The sequence below is a fragment of the Saccostrea cucullata genome, unplaced genomic scaffold (assembly GCF_032062105.1).
Source record: "Saccostrea cucullata isolate Sc308-1 unplaced genomic scaffold, CSIRO_AGI_Scuc_v1 ctg649, whole genome shotgun sequence".
Classification (NCBI taxonomy): domain Eukaryota; kingdom Metazoa; phylum Mollusca; class Bivalvia; order Ostreida; family Ostreidae; genus Saccostrea; species Saccostrea cuccullata.
In genome coordinates this window covers 29044-50591 of record NW_026919021.1, presented here as the reverse complement: position 1 = coordinate 50591, position 21548 = coordinate 29044, and the positions used below count along the sequence as shown (strand labels likewise).

The window sequence follows — 21548 nt, the reverse complement described above, 5'->3', positions numbered from 1 at the left end:
CGGACGTACAGCCATCCCGATCATTATATTCTCCTACTTTTTTAGCGGGGAGTATAATAATTGTCTAAATATTTATATAAAAACGTTAGTTAGCATTCAAATCAACGATAGATTGTACAATGTTTTTGCTGAAAAGGCCATTACATCAACCAAAGTACTTGTAAAATGGACTGTTATATCCTTGTTTCATCAACTTGTTTGACCATAGCACTTGCAAAATTATAATTTTTATCGAGATTGTTATATCCCTTGTTTCATCAACTTGTTTGTCAATAGCTCATAGTTTATGAATTGATAATACAACGTTGGTATGGTCGATATATACATGTATCATAATGTCAAATTGAAGGCCACAACAAGTTTCTTCTTCTTTTCATGGGCAAGTTTTTAATATAAATTCTGCTTCATACAAGACTTCAAAAAATACGTCTGCGAGTAATGGGAAACAGTAAGTTAGAAAATTCCGGCAGATTGCTGAAATCTCAAAAAATGCATACATTTTTACAATCAGAAAGTCAAGCATTTTTTAATATACTTTAGCGTGCTTGTGTGTACAAACAGAATGTATTTTTTACCAAATATTTTACAAATTACTACATTTTACAAATGACCAGATAAATAAATCTATGGTTTCCATTTTTATCGAAAAGCAGTTGTCTATGTCAAAAAAAGTCTGGACCATATAGTTTATCGCAGGGAATAGCTGTACAAAATGTTAAAAGGGCATGCATTTTGATGTTATTGAATTGGATTAAATATTTAATTGTGACTTCAAAATTTCTAAAAGCCATTTGGAGTTTTATCTAATGTCACTTCTGGAAATGTACAGTACTTCTGAAGTTTTGATTGTATATTCTATTGCCTAATTGAGTAACTTGTTACCGATATTTTCCCTGAAGCAAGGTTAGGCCTGTTAGAAAGTGAACATTTGCTCAAATCATGCCGATCGCCCAACGGTTTGTCAATTAACAGTACTCATTCAAAAAGTGGAAATCTATTGTTAGTAGACTGGAACCATGCAACAAGTAAAGGTTACATGTAGTTTTATAAACATCTGAATAAAGCAGCATACGAACATTTGAATGCAGTGAGATAATAATACGTAAAGGAAAAGGGATAGTAAATATTCAACCCTAATTAAATACGTAGTCAAAGAATATTTTATAGACACTCTCTCTGCCTGTAGATTTAGGCTATCCAACTTAGATATCTTCTTTTCATAAATGCACAAAATTAAAATTAATATCTAACTGGGATTTCAAGCTGATATATCATGTTCCTTGCATATTAGTAAAAATATAAATACCTGTAACGTTCTTCAAGAAATAAAATTCTTTTTTGTTAAGTACTCAAACAAACAAGAGAATGATATAATTGTGAACTGGGAATTAGTATCTTCTGTTGTTTGAAGTTATCGCCCTTATTATTTTAAATGACATTCATTTTTCGCATTATTAACCAATTTTGATAGTTTCATTGGAATTCTAAAATAATCAAGAATAAAGATTTTATATTTTATTTTCAAATAACGCAAAAGAAAATTCTTTTTCTTAGCAGATGTAATGTTTCCATTAATTTTTATTTTGATAAACTATGGAAAATCTATTTATAATGCATATGTATAATTTATTTCAGAAGACAAACTAGAAACTTAGGCAAAAGGACAAAACAAAAATAAAGAGAAGTGGAGTAAGTGGGGAGTGTGTGAAGAGATAGAGTGGGGTGAGGCTAGAGTGGGGAGAGAAAGAGTGAGGAGTGAGAGAGAGTTGGGAGAAAAAGTGGGGCGAGAGGGGGAGAGAAAGAATGAGTGGGGAGGGGAAACAGAGATAGGAGAGAGAGTGAGTGAGGAGAGAAAGAGAGTATGAGTGGAGAGAAAGAGATTGGGGAGAGAAGGAGTGGGGAGAGAGAGGGGAGAGATAGAGAGTGAGGAGAGAGAGTGAGTGGGGAGTGAGGAGAGAGAGAGAGAGTGAGGAGAGAGAGAATGGGGAGAGAGAGGAGAGCGCGAGAGAGAGAGGAGAGAGTTTGTGGTGAGAGAGTGAGTGGGGAGACAGAGAGAGGGGGAGAGAGAGAGAGTATGAATGGACAGAGAGGGGGAGAGAGAGGGGGAGAGAGAGTGTGTGAATGAGAGAGAGTGGGGAGAGAGAGAAGAGAGAGAGAGTGAGTAGGGAGAGAGTGAGTGGGTGGGCAGATAGAGGGGGAGAGAGAGAGAGTATGAATGGACAGAGAGGGGGAGAGAGAGTGTGTGAATGAGAGAGAGTGGGGAGAGAGAGAAGAGAGAGAGAGAGTGAGTAGGGAGAGAGTGAGTGGGTGGGCAGAGAGAGAGAGTGAGAGGGGAGAGAGAGAGAATGGGGAGAGAGTGAGTGAGTGGGGAGAGAGTGAGTGAGTGGGGAGAGAGAGAGAGTGAGAGAGAGTCAGTGGGGAAGAGAGAAAGAGAGAGTGAGGGGAACAATTAATGTGAAATAATCAAACTTATATCTACGACATCTAACACAAGGTTTCTTAGACAATTAGAATGCATCCTTTGCTCACATGCAATGTCAAATATGCTATCTTTAACGTCATTCTTGTATTAATATGCGATTAATATGCGAGTATTTTTGTCTATGTAAAGCTTATATGTCGCTAATATGTCTAGCTTTCAGGCTAAATAAAGGTACAGGCTAAGTAAAGGTACAAAGGTACCTGTCTACAGAGTTATTTACAGTACAAAGTTAGTGGTCAACAACGTTAACGCAGGACTGAAAACTTCATACACATAAATATGCCTGATTTATTTTGATTAACTCCCCTTGGTATGAGGTTTTGTTTTTATTTTCCTTTTAGATAGTAATACGTACGTACGTTGTATCCATTTGGCTAAAATTGCAAAGAAGTTGAAAATGAGAAAAGTTTATAGACGGACGAACGTCGGAAAACGGTAAATCAGAAAACTTTACGTGAGCTTTCAGATCACATGAGATAAAATACAAATATTTTTTCTGTCATTTTAGAACCAAAATAACTATCTTTTTATTCTCAAATATTTTTAACAGTTTTTTTAATCCAAAACAAACACCTAACTTTCAAAAATTATTTTATTACATGCACTAAACACACCTGTATTACAGCGACAAGTTCTTTCTTCATTTTGTACTAGATAATCTACTCACCATCTGATCCCCGTCTGTTTTTTCCAGAGCACTTCGAGAAATAATATCAGGAAACCGTTTAGAATGCTTAACAAACTATCAATTATCTCCCCTTCAAATTCCCGAATTAAGAAAATTTGAAAGGATATGAGCCTAGATGTATGGAAAAAAAAATAAATGTTTTCATTTTCTGAGCAGTCTCTCTTTCATCACAAGCAAGAGAATTCATGCTCCAGAATTCCGTATATTAGAAAACATTTTTGGTGGCGGTAGGGCTTATGTACCTTATCTCACAAACAACCATTTGTAAAAAATCCGATTTTACTCCTTTTGAATTTATTGAATTAATGAGATGTTATAGTTAAGCGATCATTGTCTTCAGTATTTTAAAGTTAAAATATGGGTAATAATGTTCCCTCTGGACTTTTGCGAGTAGCGCTGACTTTTACAGTTGACGGCTTACTTTTATACTAGAACAATCCACGGAAACTCATACGATATAAATATTAACTCAACATTTATAATTCAACCAAAATATCGGGTTATTCCAATGTACAAGTCAGTTGTCCTTAAAGAAAACGACACCCACCCTAGCCTCAACTCCTGGTCTTCACATGTTAGTGACCTTAACAACATTATGGGCACTAACTAGGACCACTAGTAAGGTGTTCTTTTCTATTATCAAAACTCCATACATGATGCCGCAGGTTTAAATGTCAAGTAAATCGTCAACCGTGTGAAAGTCAGTGCTCCTCGAAAAAATTCTCTACTTATGGACTCTGTGATTAAGGACCCCCTTGTACACAACTGAAAAATTATTTTTGGGTATTGAAAAAATTACGTTGCTTAAAGGGGTGATTACTTAGTTTATCTACTGCCTTAATTTTTTAGATTAAAGGACATATCACTCTAACTGCAGTTTCTAGTTTGAAAAAAGATTTTTCAGAAGTTATCTCTCTTTGACCAATTTTATCGAAAAGAAAACCGGAAAGAGGGTGGGGTGAATGGGTAAACCGAAATATGATATTTGTGTGTAATATGGGATTCACATTTAATTCTTTGTTTACATAGTAGTAGTACTCATGCATAAAAAAGATATTGCTTTTTATTATTTTTTCTTTATTTTAAAAATTACAATATTTTTCTTTCGTGAACATCAATGTTGGCATGTAAAGCTTACTAAGTACCATAAACTACTAATAAAATTGCTTTTTTACAGAAGGAAACGAATGATGCAGCACAAGTATAGCATTTTTTAAAATATAAATTTACGAGGAAACGAACAATCCTTTGTAGCAACGTAACAAAATATGACAAAAAAAGTCGTTTGAATTGAATGATTTGACATTCCTTTCATCGAATGCAAAAAATATTGCACAATCAAAATAATAATTGCATTTCTTATAAACATGATAACAAAACCTGATAGACTTAACAATTAACAAATTTTTCGTCTGAAAATGGTCTTATCTTTTAAAAAATTCCTACTGATTTAGAGATATATAAGGCTGAGATTAAAACACATGTTACGTAAGCCGTAAAAACATCTTAATTTTCCTCTATATACTTTACATAAAAATTAGACAAGATCAACAAAATTACAATCATTTAGTCTTTATTCTTGCTCTCATGCATCTTCTCCGAGCAGCTTCCATTACGTCTTTCGGAACCGATCGGGCGTAAGAACGACGATCAGGAGACGGACTCCTCGGTTTTTTAGGTACACGAGGAGCATCTAAAATCAAACCTCTTCTGCTGGCATACTTTGGATCAACGGGCGGAAGAGGTAACTGTTGAGATAGAGGGGGGTCATGGCGGGGACTTATGATGTGAATTTTGGGTATTTTCAATCCAGAATCTCCATTTTTATTGTTAGAGTCTGATCCTTGTGCCGATGAATTTTCGCTTTCGACATTGTCTTTGTTTTCCTTTCCTTTATACAACCTATGCCTGTTTTGAGAAGTGTTTGACAAATCTATTGCACCATCACACGACTGGTCTGAAAATGAGTCCTCTAAACGCGCCCGTTTTGATAGATCTAAGGATCCCTCCATATTTGGAGAAAATGGACGTTTCAGAAGGTCCGACTGTGAGGAATACCTAATGTCAGACATCGGAGACACACATGAATTTACACTTTCACTTCTGTCCGAACTACAAGATGCACACGAAAGCATGTCTTTTGAAACGGTATCATTTTCGTTCACGTCGCCTTTGAATCGAAGAAAGTCTTTTCTTTCAGTCTCAAAATCTGGTTCAGTTTTGATATTTACCTTCAAAGGTGTATCCTCTTTAGTTTTGTTATACACCTCCATTATCTTTTCCATTGTAATTGGCAGAGGAAGAGGGATAGGGACTGGCAGTGGTAAGGGAACCGGAACCGGAAGTATCATTGTTAGGGGAGGGATAGACCCGCACGCTGTAGGATTCATTCCATTTTGACCAAACATTCCAACATGGTTCGGAAGACTTGCAGCGTTAGGTGGAGTGGGAGCTGAGAAGGTCGCATTTCGTGGCGTACTAGCCCTAGGGGTGTTACTTCGGACTGACGTTGTCTGTCGAGATGACGTTCTACCCCGATCCTCGTTAGCGCTTTTAGAAGACTCGCTCTCGTAATTGGGTGAAACGGAGAAACGTTTGCTGCTAGAGGCTGTGGGTGTTGCAGTTCTTGTGGGCATTACTGCTAAACCATCCATAGGCATGCCAGGGGGTATGAAACCAGGAGGCATGAATCCTGGATAGAACCACGGGGGAACAGCACCCATGGGAGGAATACCCATACCGAAAGCCGGGGCCCATATAGGTGGAGGAACGAGGGGCATTCCAAGACTTTGTGTAGATTGTACACTATCTGGGGACTTTGATCTTGGTACCGATCGCTCATGGTAACTGTCTTTCAGTGAACTACGTTTGCTTTTGTCACGACTGTGCATTCTTTCCAAAATGCTCCTGTTTGTAACAGGAAGTTTCTCAGAGCTTGAGGAAGCAGACAAGGGAGAGTGTCGTCTGCTTTGATCAGTTTTTGAGTCAGGTCTCTGAGGTAAATGTGCGGACGATTTTTCAGGATCCTCGTTGGTTGCTCCCGTGTCCTTCCGCCTGTTTTTGGCGTTTTGTTTTGCATTGCTGAGCCAAAGTTCAGGGGTTATTAGAATCTGCTGATCAGACATGCACTCTGTATCGGATTTACTCTCCGTCGGAGAAATCTGTTGTAAGTGTTCTTGAGTTTCTTTACAAAATATATTCATTTTGTACTGATTTAGACACTTGGAACTGCAAAACTGTAGCTGCGTTTCGCCGTCCTGAAAGTCTACGTAATTCACAGTGTGACGTACATGTTTACACCAGTCACAAATTTTGTTCTTTTTAAAAGATGCTCTTCGACACTGATCAAAGCACAGCTCACTACAGAAAGCCTTAGTCGCAGTGCTGGTTTTCAGAGTAAACAGTTTGACGCCTAACTTCTGACACCAAGCGCAGACAATGGAGCCAGATGGAATGGTTCCTTCAGGGGCACCTGCAATTCACAGACAATGGTTAATTTCAGTCTTAATAAGCAAACATATATTTGCAAAGCATCAAATTTCAAACAAATTTGAAATGTATCAGCGTGTTTGATTTATAATTAAAGCATTTAGGCTTAGGTTATATCTTGCACAAAGATAAAACAAGAAAGGCAAATAAAAAACAGTTCACTATCAAATTACTTGGGGTTTAACAGAATATTTGTGAGAAGGTTGGAACATGACTCTGAAACCTAACTAATATTTAGCTAAAAGAACTGAATAAATAGAAGCAGCATTGACAGATGACGCAGAATAAAAGACATGTATTTCCTGCTGCTTTCAAATTTCAAAGTCAGGCGGTCCTAGATTACATTTAACAAACGATAGGGAATTTTGATCCCCACTGAATCAAAGGCCTGCAGACGAGACATGACTTTTTCACCGGTTCGGGTCACGAAATCAGATATCCATTGATTATTAACTAAGATGATTTTCTGGCTAAGTCTTGGATTGGAAATATCCAAAGTCTTCTTAAGGGGTTTTAGTTTTCGTTATTAGATATCTATGTACAAACAGGTCTTTACCGGCAACACACGCCACCAAAAGATGGACGGCTATCTCGTTTTACTCAATTTTCATGTTGCTGTGTAATTAAGACGCATTGTAAATTCAAATTTCGTGCATAAAAACCTAGACGTAGCTGACGGAAGATAGTCAGGGATTGGTTTTCCCGTGCATCCCACGAGAGATTATCTTTCATGTTATTAAGATGTTACCAAAATGGAATTCTGTCAATTTCTTATGAATGCATTGTACTTTCAAAGAAGATCGAAAAGAAAACAGAATTTCTAATAACTTCTTAAAGACAAAATAGATCATGTCTGATTGTGTTTTATATACATATGCGTCCGTAGAAATGTCAAGTCTGTTTTCGTTAAAAGGTTTTGTTTCGATAATGCATCATCAGAATTCTTTAAAGTAATAATAAATTCCACATACACTCTACTCAGAAATGGGTTTCTTTTTTATAATTTCACTTATATAACTGATTTCAGTCATCATTTGCAATATGCACATAAAGAAAAAGAGGCCTGTTTTCATTTCCACTTTTATTTTGCAAAAATGTATTTGTTTTTGTCATTTGCAGAATACACATAAAGTTCATAAATTTACATTCAATACATTATCAAGTCCCTCAAGAGAACCCCAAATCTTTAAGAAATATTGCATGTGTTCTACTTATGTCATAAGAAAGATCAAATTGCAAATTAGATTTTGGAGGAGAATGGAAGCATTGCTGTGCCCTCTACACCTGCTCGCCACCACTGGTATTATGCGTATATAGTGATTTGCGCTGGATGCCAAAAAAACTAAAGGGAAACCTGATTGTCCTTGTAAAATGTTACCCCCCCCCCTTCCTCCTTTATATAACGCAGACGCTTCTTTCTACGTTTCTTATTCTTCTCCTCGAGTCTTTCAGGTGAGGTTGCTTTTCCGCTTGCAATCGCACAATCTCGGGTCTTTCCGTCAGAGGTCAGAAAAACAACGTTGTCAGAAAGACCCGAGAAGTTGCGATTGTTTCCGCTTGTCGTAAAGCCTGAGAAGTTACGATTGGAGGTCATATATATATATATATATATATATATATATATATATATATATATATATATATATATATATATATATATATATATATATATATAGTTCATTGATAAATATGTCGTAAAGAAATGAGAATATTGTATCTCAATACAAATGTACACACATAAAGTGATACTATAAGAAATTCAAGTGTTTGCATGCGAGGTTTATTTAATTCTGTGTTCATTCATAATCATTTCTAAAAAGATACGAGAAAGGGTGGGAAAAATGTAACAAAAAGCAACTAAATAGGACAAACGCAACAGGACACATTGGGATGAGGGATTTTTCCGTGCATTAGCTGAACCATGCAGCTCACCATACCCGTTAATCCGTGCTGCTTGGTCAGAGCTGTGACTAGGTTGCGGTGTTGCGCAGCAAGATTTGTCTCACTGTTACTTCGACCTTTAAAGATGAAAGTGGAACCATTTCATTATCAATTAAGTTCTCTTGCATGCAAATGGTCGTTCTATCTCCAATATTTATCTTTTTCAAAACAACTTTTGTCCATCTAACATCGGAAAACTGGAGTAAAACGTGAAAAGGTTGGATTCTAAGACAGCTGCAATGTTATGTCAGAAATTTTTTATCATTAAATTTTTATTTATTATTTTATTGACAGAATATAGGAAGGCTTACCAATTCTAGTAAAACTGATTTCTTAAAAAAGTATAACAGTGCAATTTTAAACAAAAATCTTTCTTTTAATCAATTTTAATTCTTAGTTTTAGTCTTACTATCATGTCTGTAACTGATCATTTAGATTTAAATCACATGCAGAAGTACATGTATCATTAATAAAAAAAATTACATCAAAATAAAATAGATAAAAAATCAACTCGTTTTGCTGTTTAGTTGTTCGGTTCAGATGTGTTTTAATTGTAGCTATCGTTTGTCGAAAAGATTTTAACTATAAGCAGCTAAAATGTATATTGAATATGAACAGTTGAGGTATTCATTTTACAAAATTGACGCTTACGTTACAGTGCTGCGTTTTGTCGGATTTTAACATTGTTAATGGGATGCGAATGTTTAGTTTAGGTATTAGATTGGTAATATGATCCATTTTCTTTGATAAATGTTGTTTAATTGGTGGCCCGTCTTAGGATGGTTGGGGTCCAAAAACAAACAAGTTCCATACCTTTTTGTTGTTGAAATATTATATGGTCCAAGTTCATGGACAGTTCAAATGTTTTAAAGAATTATAGTTGGACACAATAAAAGTCTTATCATTGACAAAATATTAATATCACTAACATTTCTTCATTAATTAATAAACAGGTGCTTTTATCCATTGCATGCACATGCATAATTTCATTTTCCTTTTCATGTTTATGAATAATAACAGAAACGAAAAATATTCGGACTGAAAGCTAGACCTTGAGAAGATCAGAAAAAAATGAAAAGAAAGACTAAGTGAAGTTAGCGTGCAAAGAAATACCAGCACGCAAATCTTTGCAAAACTATATGAATTAAGACAGGAAATTTTCGAACTGAAAGGAAATACGGGGTTTCAAGTTTCACCAGCCATTTTAACGATGATTTAGAAGGTGATCAGGTTTCCAGCGAAACTTCCATCAGTCTCCCGATCAAGAGAGTTTTATATCAGTGTGTAGAAGATACAGCCTCCGATTTCTTTTTTGCAAGGGAAACAAACGCACCGCGCAGCATTCGATTTCTTTTAACAGGGAACCAAACGCACCGCGCTGATCAAGTTTCTTACGTTCTGACAAGTAAACGTTCGATTCGGCATCAAACAAGAAACAGGACCCTTCGAATTTGATTGAACCGTATTATCTTACTATTTTATTATCTCCGGAAAGCATTCTGTCTAGAGAAAAAAAAGAATAGAAGTCACATCTAGCTCTAAAATATCTAACAATAAACAGATAAATGCTACCATTATTCGCTGCTGGCTCAAAGCAATGCCAGAAAAACGGACATCTTACATCATAACCAATGACTGATATCAAACCGTCTGCACTATTTATTTTATTAAATTATTTGTACTCACCGAGTCACGATTGATTTTTTCGGCGAAGTTATCACATCCCAATAATATTCTGACAGACAAACGAACTGTTTCTTGCCAGATTTTACAGAAGAAGAGAAAAAGATACCCCTTGTTTTGGCCAGGGTATCGTTTACATTCAGATGTGGCAGATGATTCAAATAAGGCAAAATTATACGGTTCGGAGTTGAAATCGCGTGTAAAAATAAAAAGATAGCCCTGGGTCATGGCGTTCATCAAATCTAATATGATTTGGTTGAAATCGAACACCATAAAAAGGCAAAGGCTTTCTAGACCGCTACAAGCATGAGAAACGATATCTGTTTCATTATAAGAATGCTGGCAGAATTCTTGATGGCGGCAGTTGGTGTATACGATACGATAACAAAAATGTTTTGTGCACATTAAGTGCATTCTCTATCTGATATCAGATACTATCAACTTTTCAAATGGGATTATATTTCATCGAATTTCATTGATAAATGCACAACATGTTTGTAATGAATATTCCAATGGATTCAAAAGATAAGTTTTTCGAGCCTCTCATCCTTGCTCTAAATAGATAATAATTTCGTTTGATGGTAGACAGTAAACAGAGAAAATCTATCCATGTGTCTTGCAAAAAGAAATATTATAGTACTCACTTCTGTTATATTTAGAAAGGTCGCTCCTTCCCGAAGAACTATCGCAACTGTCTACACTGACGTCATCACGTGAAGCGTCATCTGGCGGCGAGAGGCGATCGTCTGCTCTTGGGCTGGTGAATCTGTCTACGTTAAGATGTTCAGTTTCGGTTCTGTCGAATTTCTCAAATCCATAAAGACCCAGAAGTTCGTTCATAGTAGATTCAGCATAGTCCTACAACAGAGAAAGACATTCTCCAATCAGCATTTTCTAACATATATGCGGTCAGGGTCCAGTTGAGTTAGCTGTTAAGATTTGTTACGAGACGACATTGTCACCTTCAAAACTAGCGTCTCATAAAAAAAACATACAATTCCACACATTTTCGTTAAAAAGGAGGATTAAATCGAATATCTCATATTGCATTCCAATAATATATTATTACCTACAGATCACTTTACACGTATCGTGTTTAAAAGTTATCTTTCGCAACATATAGCCTACCTCCCTTAAGCAGTTGTGCTCGCTACATTCAAATGAAGAAAAATTGTCAGACACCGGACATGTTATTTGTTTGCTAAGCATGCAAGACGAAGCAAGGTGGATTTACCTCTCGTAGTACTGGATCTAATAACTGCACTGTGTCATAAAAGATGGGGGGACATTTTTTGTTACTTATTAGAAGTATCAAATAAATTACCTCGTCACCCGATACCCCTATCGCTCCACTAGAACAAAACCAAATCGGACACCCAAAGGCCTTTTAAGGCGATTAAATTGCGGTCGCATAAACGTGATATTGCATGGAATCAAAGGACTCATTTCGCTTTGCTTGTTATGAAAAGTTAGTTTGGTGAAATGATACGCGGCAAGTGGTCGCACGGGCTGTCTTTTCCAAGTGACAAGATGGTAATTTGATTAAGAAATCTTTCAGAAAATTGTCAACGAACAGGACAGGTGTTAGACAGCCTTAAAAAGGAGGGGCTGATTTTACAGATTTGGTTTTCAAGGACGCACTGAGATAATTTTACGTTTTTTTTTTAAGATATACATAATATTGAACAAAAAATTAAATGCGGAAATTATAAATAAAGTATATATAAAAACGTCGAATTTCTTTATTTTTATCAGTTCAGTTTCTACGGAAATATGAATCAATAATTGACGTTCAATACTTCTGGTTACATGTTTAATTCAGAAAAAGTGAACACAGATATTACAGATCAATATTAAATACAACTGACACTAGATAAATAAATTTACGGAAGTTATTCAAATATTTCATCTTATCACCGTTTTTCTTATCACACAATTTAAACTTGTCTCAAGGATATTTTCTCTCTTCTTACCTCTTAGGCAGAAAATCCAAATTTCCCTAAGTTTTGCCTTTCATTACATTTTTTTACACCGTCATGATAAGGTATTGTGCACACTAATAACCTTATTTCGTGTCATCTTATTCTTCGCTAATTATCATAATCAATAGGTCTTTATTTTTCAAATTTGACACTTTTAAAATTTAAGGTATGATGATATTTAAGTCGTTATATTGACATCTGATATATGCTGTAAAATTATTTCCACGTAAACTTCACGTGTTTCTGAATGAAAAGAAACAAAAGAATTCTAATCGGTTAATCATTCTAACGATGTCATCTAAACCTTTCAATTTACAAAACAGAGTATATTAAAATTGACCTACTTACGAAAATAAAATAATTAACATACATACCAAAGCGTGGTTCCAATTTAACACTATAGTGCATGGTACATTGATATTTGAAATCTTTACCAACTGAACTTGGTTTCTTATCCTTTCTGTAAATTTATCTATCTTGATATCTTTTAAAAAGGAAGAAGCCTCGCCCATGTGTTATATACAATTGATGTATCCGATGTTCAAATGTCAATCTCTCAGTATTTTTTGGTGTGAATTGAATTACTTCATTGGAAAACCAGGAAAGTCAACGATATTTTAATTTTGATGCCATACTTATAACACGATTCTGAGACTGTAAACCCATTTAGAGCTTCCAATACTTAAGACAGTTTAATAATAATAAACAAATGTAGAAAGATGATACTCTTGAGTCTATATACTGTACTTTTTGATTTTTTTTAGAGTAGATCTTAGGGAAAACCCAATTATCTTTTCAAAATGTGTGTGAGTAGATACAAAAAAAAAATACTTCGCTTGACTGTTCATCACAACTCATCAATGGACACAAAATCCATGGCATGAAATCACAAGGATTTTTTTTTCCAATTCGCTGAAATAAAATTCTTATAACATCAAGGGTAGTACTTAACTATTGGGATTAAAAGCAGTGGGATGCACGTATATTGGTGCATTTTCTTCGATCATTACTCTGGTATTTCTCAATGTAGGTAATTTTATACGGTTTTCAAAACATCTGTGTTTAATTTACGAGTAAAGAGATCGTGCCTATATTTCGCCAGCAACGAAGTACACAACCATATCATTTTCATTTTGTCTTTGCACCCAACATCCAAGTAACGTCAAAATTGCTGAAATTCGAGACTTGATGCCTGTTTTCAAAAAAATTTCCTGTGAAATCTTGTTCTTTGTTCCCAAGGAGATGGGATATTTGGCGCCAAATGATCACGTGTCTTGCTGCTCTTCCGTTGCAGCAGGCGATAAAATGGTTATAATGTAGAAACCGGAAGTGGTTACCAATATATTTTTATTCTTACATCAAGAGTAAATACTTCATGGTTTTTAAATTTGTAACTACTTTGTTGCTTTGTCTTGGTCAATAAAACCACACTGTCTTTTTTTATCGATGCATATATCCCTTTTTATCTCTAAACAACTAATTAACGATTCTCGCGGGTTTCTTTTGACATTTTTCTTGTTTTCACACTATTTTGAAAACATCTACATATATATTGCCTAGAAACTTTCATAAATATTTATTAACCTGTTGGAAGAACAAGTTTGATAAATTTTTTTTGAAGGGGTGGGGTTGGATCGTAATAACATACCATATGATACTGGTGTAGAAATAATATTTTTTAAATGAAAATCCTCTTTGCATGTATATTACGTACAATTAGTTAAGTCCTGTTTCTATGGGCGACCAATGTCTATAATTATTGATTCATATTTCAAATAGCTTAAGAAACACGAAGAAAAAAACCAAAGAAGGATGAAATAGCATCCTGAAACCATTGATTTCCGAAATCTTGGCGGAGGGTAGCTATTAGCCTAAAAATGTAATTTGACCCATGGAACCCTCAAATTGCAAATGTTTCTTCGATTGGAATGGCACGATAGATCATTATAACAAACTGAAGTGCTGGGCTCAACTTTCCTCGTGTATAAATATGCATCAGGCGGTATCATTGTCAGGGAGAACAACCTTGGACATTTAATACGCAATAGAAATGTCAATTTTGTAAAATCGTTGCTATAATTCACCTCGGATTCAATTCCCCCATTTGTTTGGAGTTTAGAATTTCACTAAATAGCACGTGTCAGATTCCAACTGAGTAGGTGGGTATCTTCTATGACTCACAACTAGCACTTTCCCAGGACAACTAAGATTTCAACTTTTTTTTCTTTTAAAACGAATTTTATACGAAAACACGTACATGTATATACAATATACGTTTGCAAGTAGGGATTCGATTAGCAGAAAACTGCTTTCAAAGTCTCTCCATCTCCCTTTCTCAAAGGAGAGCGTTTACAATACAAGTTCATGTTGAAAAGAGGGGGGAGGGTAGGGGGTGGGTGTATTTTTATTAGGAATGCATTAATAAATAAAGATTTCAATTGTTTAAAAAAAAACTGATTGTCAAAATTAAATTTAAAGCAGATTTGGCAATATAGTTTACAAGGACTTATACAGTTCGTGATTACAATAACTTTTATGTTAAAGAAGATCACTTTGCTTATTTTTAGGACTCTGTTTTAACTAGAAAATGTAATATTTTGCTCAAAGATGAACACCTACTCGATGTTAAAAATGATAACATCATTTACATATCTAATTCTTCCCTGATTATCAAAATGACATGGAATTATATTCAAAATTCCCACGACAAGATTAAAATTGGATATGGCATCTGTAATTTAATTTCTGCAATTTGAATCTTTGGAATCATAAATGGGAAATAACTGGAGATGATACCCTTTCAGGAGTATTCATACATGCAAGATTTTGCGAAATGAATCGGTCCCGATTGTTATGCAACGCATTCTGGAACGAAAGAAGAACAAAGGGTATCTTTGGCAATGGCATGTAATGGACGAAATAGGTGACCCGAGTATTATCATTAGAGGCGCAGACGGAAGATATGAAATTACGAAAAGAATACTCGACTTTGACTTCCTTTTAATAAAAATTAAATCAATATATTGGACGTATTCCTATCAATGGTAATTTAAGTGTTGCATATCAATTTTCATATAACGTTCATCTGTGTCAATATTCAAATACAACACAGATGATGCACTTCAATTTAAAATCCTATTTACGTAACCCACATGCGAGCTTCATATGTCTGTTTCCATCACAATTAAGGTAACCTAAGACATAGTCATATTGTTATCAAAATTTATTTCATAACGTCAACGGCCTTGTTTTAGAGAAGACGTAGTAAACTGATCTATCCGCTATATGTTATTTTTTTTGTACTAAACTCATATCACCGAAAAAATATAGACAGCAAATTATCTGATAAATTTGTCAGGCGAAAATCAACGCCATTTTCCCCTTGTATAACTGTTACTGGTGTAACATTATGACATGTTTAAGTGTCACATATCACCTTAATTGTCTCTTAAGGTTTATCACTACAAAAATTGGACTGGTTCCCACCCCTATCGTTTCGGTATTTCCCAGACTTCGGAATCTGAAGAGTGCTACTGATCGAGTCCTGATAACACACCAGTGACACCTTGTGTCGGCTAAAGTGTAAAACAATGTGCAATCCGATAGCCGTGTTTGTTTTTTCCTCCTTTTACAAAAGATGTCTTCTCTTACATACTTTTCTGTTGACTTCTTTAATTTACCCCGTTTCTCACGAACTATACTCAAGACATGCTCGCACCATCACCATCATCCTTTATCAATTAAAAATTGCTTTCTTTTTATTTTGGAAGGTCGAAATACTAGTAAACCTGTACCAAATATCAATAATCTATATTGATTTATTTGACCATTCTAAGTTGGTTGCAAATTCTTTGGTACGACCAATGATTTTAACACGTAGCTTTATTTTTAGTGCATTATTTGAACTGCAGACGAATAGACCGCAAAATATATAGTCCACGAAATAGAATCGTATGGACAAACTAATTTATCTCAAAGGAGTGCATAGACTCTGGCCATGGTCTAGAGTCTGCTTGTAGCTCTTGTACCTTGTAGTACTTACGATTAGAATCGGAGAGGATCGTATTTTGGCCATGGTTTGCGATAATGGACTATTAACGTTAATTCATAAAACCGACTTTGCTTAGAAATCAACCAGTCATTTCAAAACTGCATACTCAAAAATCGAACAAAGCGATTTTTTTAAAACATCAAACGACTTTTTGAAGATTATATGAATGTGTGTGTGTGGCAACATATTTCTTGGTACTTAATCTTATAAATGTGAACGTTTTAAAGAGCATACTTTTCTCCCTTACAATTAACAGTAACATGTAATTTGCATTAGACACAGGCAAGATCTTAATTAACTTTATACAAGAGAGTTGCTCTGCAGTCGTTCAATACCACATTAAACAAGAAATTTGACAAACCAAAAACCGTCTTTTTCAGAGAGAAGCTAGCATCTACCATTTTAAAGTCATAAATAAAAAAATCTTTTATCCCATTTATTGAAAGAGAATTTCTTTAAATAAATCAATTAAAGAAAGGTCAGTATACCAAGACTTTCAAGGTTTGGGGGATGCATAGATATAAATGGTCGTAAACATTCGGTTTAGCTTCTGCGTTTTATTGATGATTTATCAGACATCTCGACTGATGTTTATACTGTTAACAAGATTAAACCCAGTGAGAATTTAAAGAAGAGCCACGGGGCCTTTGATTTTAAGACTTTTAGTACAAGATTAGTATGTTTTATTTCCTTTCACAGTGAAGAACAGAACTAATAATATCGTAACGCAAAGATTTTAAAGAGTCGGTATATATGGCACGCCAAATCCACAAAAATGAGCAAAACATAGTTTCACAGTCGATAAAATAGGTTTATCGGTTGTAAACTATAGTTTACGGACTGTAAACTATAGTTAACAACGTTAATCTATATTTTACATCTGTAAACCATAGTTAACGCGAAAATCTATGTTTCACAACCGTAAACTATACTTAACATCGAAAACAATCATTTGCGATTGCAAAACATAGATTATCTGATAAATACAGTTTCACGATTTGTAAACTATAGTTTACAAACCGTTAACTATAGTTAACGATCTGATAAATATAGTTTCACGATTTGTGAAACTATGATTAACAACTCTTAACTATAGTTTACGATTGTAAACTATAGCTTACAAACGTGAATCTATGTTTATCAACAAAATCTATTGTTAACGCTTTATTCAGACAGATAAACTTAGATTATCATTCGTAAACTATAGTTAACAACCGTTAAATATAGTTTTACAGATGAAAACTATACTTAACGAATCGTTAACTATACTTAACGAATCGTATAGTTAACGATTTGTAAACTATAGTTTACAGTCGATAAACCTAGTTTGTGAATTTGGCGTATATACCTAAAAGATTAAGGACTGTTAACTCAAACCTGGATCATCAGCATGCTTAAGGACCTACGTTTTTTGGGAAATGGGTATAGGCACCGTATAGCATTTACTTTCATGAAAAAAATATATTTTATGGGCTTCTTTCATGCAGGGCAAAGGTAAATTGAGCGAGATATATGTATATCTATCAGTACAGTTTGAAATGAGTGTTAAAGATGGACCTACTTATCATGAAGTCGAATGTCATATTTTCACATTTATTCAAGTAAAATGTGTATGGAAATAAAAATTAGTTCGCAGAAGGGATCAATTATTGAGTACCCTTAATACATAAATGTATCTTTTTTTCTCATTCGTTGGACCATATAATTCTCATCCTCAGCCAATCAATTCTGTATCGTTATGGCCAAAAATCAAAGCAGAACCTGACCCAAAGAAAAAAAACAAACAAACACCATATTCATGATTGCCAAGAAAAGTGTCATATATGAATAGAAATCCTAAAAGATTCTGCGAAGACTAATCAATATTTTATCTATTTCTTTGCAAAAAGTAAATATAGGTTCTTGACTTAAAGTAGATGATTTGTAGGAAATCGATAGACGTTCTAATGGAATCCGAAGCATCTTTGTCGTAAAGACGTTTGGATTGTTGAATGGCGTGTCGTCTGCCTCTGATGGGGCATCCGGTGCCCGCCAACAGTTCGTCTGCACTTCCTGTGGTTACCCAGACTTGCTGCAGAAACTCTAATAGGCAGATAATGAGGGAAATTATCATTGACAAATACTTCTTGAAACAATAGATTTACTGAACAAAACATGAATTTAATAGGCAAGCGAGGAACTCAAGAAAACTAATGTCCTGTTTCGAACAATAAAATAGTGAAACAAAATGTAATTACAAAAAACTATTTGAAGTCATTACTTTTTTTCATTATTTTAGGTGAGTATATATGTAAAATTTCTTTATGATCTTTTTTCGATTTCTCCATGATTTTGTACATCAGATATCTGAATATAGATCTCAATTATTTGTTCAAAGATAAAACTCCGCAAAGTGAAGTGGTAAATATTTAAAGCTCGAGTCCTTGTATTTGCCTACCACAGAAAACACTTATAGCAAGAAGAACTTCATATTGCATAAAATATTTGAATAATTGATTCGTCTTGTACAGGCTCCAACGTTCCTCGAGGAGTCAAGATGAGCTCTGATTGGGGTGAATTTAAGTGGTAAAAATTAATTTTAGATGAAGACGCTCGATTCTTTTGCAATTGGTAAAGCTTTTCTTTGGAGTACACTCTGGCACGCGCATTGACGTGCATAATATACAAAACGTGTTCCTGTTTACATCTTTTACAAAGCGGGAAACGGTGGGTATTGGGTTACAAGGGTTCTTATAAAAATGGACAAGAATCTTTGGAACGCCTCTGTGTGCGCTATCGTCTGCTTTCTTTTACATCATCATGTGATATTCGAAGGCAGAGAAACCAACAATTCACAGGAGCTGCATGTTTGAAAAGTTAATGAAAAGTTTGTGAAAATGCTAGCATTGCTACATCTAGAAGAAATTCATCTGACAAATATCATTAAAAAATGTTCGGTACTTTTGAAAGACAAATATGAACGAGAAAAGCATACGTAGATCTCCTTTTCGTGATAAAGCTAAGAGAGAATCATTTGATTTATGAGAAAATCAATTTTCATGAAGCAGAAAAAAGCCAAGAATGAATAATCAATTCAAAGAAAACGAAGAATGAAAGGAGCTCTAAGAAATATTGATACAGTGGCTGATAATATTGTAATGTCCTAGTTCTGTATTTACAATGAAAAACCACAGAAACAACCATTATTTGCATTAATTGTTCGATGTTCTTTCACTTTTTTTTTTTTTTTTTACAGTTTATGTTAGAATGTATTTTAAATAATGTACGTTATATTTGCACATTATACAAGAAGTTTCCTTATTTCTTTTAAATAAGGATCATCTTTCAATGGAACAATAAAGGCAATTGTTTCACAATCTGATTGGCAATCTACTTAATGTTATATGGGCAATAGACTGAATTAAAGAGTTATATGTTGCATTTTAAACTCATTAAACATTGAAAAAACTGAACAGATTAAATCGTACGTTGATAATCAAGGTAGATACAATCTTCCAAAGACTTTAAAATGAATTTCGTTTTCATTCACGACTCGTCAAAATTCTTCAAGCACCATTGAACGCTACACCTTTAAATTGAAAAACCGGTGTATTTTTATCTCATCGGAAACGCTCTCTTCACGCCAATTGAAAAAATAGTGGAGAAATGTTTCAATTCTGTCGTCAAACTTTTTGTAATTAATTTGTTTTTTTACCCTATAGCAAACAGATAAAACTCCCGCCAAATTTATCGATAATCAGACGACAGACTGGATCTTACCTTCATTTCTGAGTTGGGTTCGTCGGCTGTGGACACCTCATCTTCCCTGTCATCCGAAGTTTCCTCAGTTGAAGAAAGTCGTCCACCTTTTGAATCTTCCATGATTGGAGCAGATTAAGTTTGATCCTGTAGAAGTATGGCGCCCGTTTGCTTTGCTTAACGTGATGGTAGTTAAACCAAATCGAGCCGGCGCTATTGACTCTATGTAAGCCGAGAGGAGAGATACCTGATACACCATATTGATACACTAAGTCTAGCGTTCGGAACGCACACACGGCTTACTTCACGCGCACATTACAAGAGCAGTGTTTTGCCTTCTGAGGCAAACACTTGGCGGATCAAATGTCTCCTTATTATTAATAGATTTATTTTCTGATGGCAGGATGAATTCAAAATAATATTCAAAACAGACCAATGATGTTTCTGTATTTTCTTTGGTTCTCTGATATTGCCTTTATTTGAAAAATATCGTTTTTCCCTTGTGCTGGATAAGAGTGAAGAAGAGCTAAATGAATTCAAATTTTATTAAAACTGCCTTTAAATCTTTGATCCACCCCGTTGTTATAGCGTTAAGGGGAAAAGAGGCGGATATAACTTTTTACCTGTTATTCACCCAGCATTTATTGGAGGGAAAAAAACTACAGAGAGATTTAATTGGATGTTTGTTTGATTTTGTGCTCGTTATTAAGATAAAATTGTTATATTTTGTTCATTCATTAACAACTCGGTTGGAGTTAAGCCATGTGTTTCTTTCTATCGTGGATATACATAAATATACCAATTCGTGAATCATTCTACTATATTTAAACTCAGTAATAACCGTCACAGTGAATTTATACATTTCGGCAAGACGGAGTACCAAAGTAGCGTTTATATCAACCACAAGACCACATCTGCGATATAAGGGGCGGAGAGTGGAAGGGGGGGGTAGCAATGCTCTTGAGAAAAAAAATATGTCGATTTGAATAAAATTTTGAAGAGTGAAGTTGAGTGACACCCCCCTCCCCTCCCAACTAAAAACTTTCTAGACTATCATTTCAGGGGAAATTAAAGTTAAAGGTAGAATATACTATCTTGAATCACATTTTACGAGGGCTGGGTGACCGTGGCCATTTTCGGATTATATTGATCTCCTTCAGAAGAAGAGCTCCATATAAAGATATACAAAAATGATCAAATTTTAAAAGTAAAATGTATGATTTTTTTCTTTGCCAAATGATAGTTGACAGTCTAAGATATAAAATCTTTAAAAAATTAAGTAATATCTGTTATAATTTGTTGACCCCCAGCCTCCTTAAAGACGTTATACACAGACGAAGTGCTGATAAGTTCCATATATATATTTTTTTTTTAATTTTTTTTTTTATTTTTCTCTTTTAAGTTGAAAATTATATAAAACATTATATTCCAACACTAATATCACCTGAATATATCCGAGATCTCTTAATATTTCTCATCTGACTCAAAGAATCT

At 34.7% G+C, this 21548-nt stretch overlaps 1 protein-coding gene across 3 annotated transcripts; it reads right to left on the bottom strand.

Annotated features, from left to right (window-relative positions):
• Window positions 1-4226: 4226 nt before the first annotated feature.
• LOC134277527 (sine oculis-binding protein homolog A-like) lies at window positions 4227-20386 on the bottom strand. 3 transcript variants are annotated; one of them, XM_062759858.1, is made up of 4 exons: window positions 20076-20386; window positions 10928-11141; window positions 8597-8677; window positions 4227-6642 (listed from the first exon to the last, which is right to left on the bottom strand). In XM_062759858.1, exons 1-4 carry the CDS (start codon window positions 20175-20177, stop codon window positions 4733-4735), a joined length of 2307 nt encoding a protein of 768 aa, XP_062615842.1. In that variant the 5' UTR covers window positions 20178-20386; the 3' UTR covers window positions 4227-4732. The 3 variants fall into 3 exon arrangements, with proteins under 3 accessions (XP_062615842.1, XP_062615847.1, XP_062615854.1); XM_062759863.1 differs by lacking the exon at window positions 20076-20386 and adding an exon at window positions 11412-11536; XM_062759870.1 differs by lacking the exon at window positions 8597-8677.
• Window positions 20387-21548: the final 1162 nt, after the last annotated feature.

What these genes read in the sequence shown, in the direction of transcription:
- LOC134277527 (XM_062759858.1), bottom strand. Translation starts at nt 20,177, where the DNA reads ATGGAAGATTCAAAAGGTGGACGACTTTCTTCAACTGAGGAAACTTCG. An exon ending in AACCCAACTCAGAAATGAAG is followed by an intron (nt 11,142 to 20,075) that starts GTAAGATCCAGT and finishes TCTCTGTTGTAG; the next exon opens with GACTATGCTGAATCTACTAT. An exon ending in CAAGCAGCACGGATTAACGG is followed by an intron (nt 6,643 to 8,596) that starts GTATGGTGAGCT and finishes TGTGAATTGCAG; the next exon opens with GTGCCCCTGAAGGAACCATT.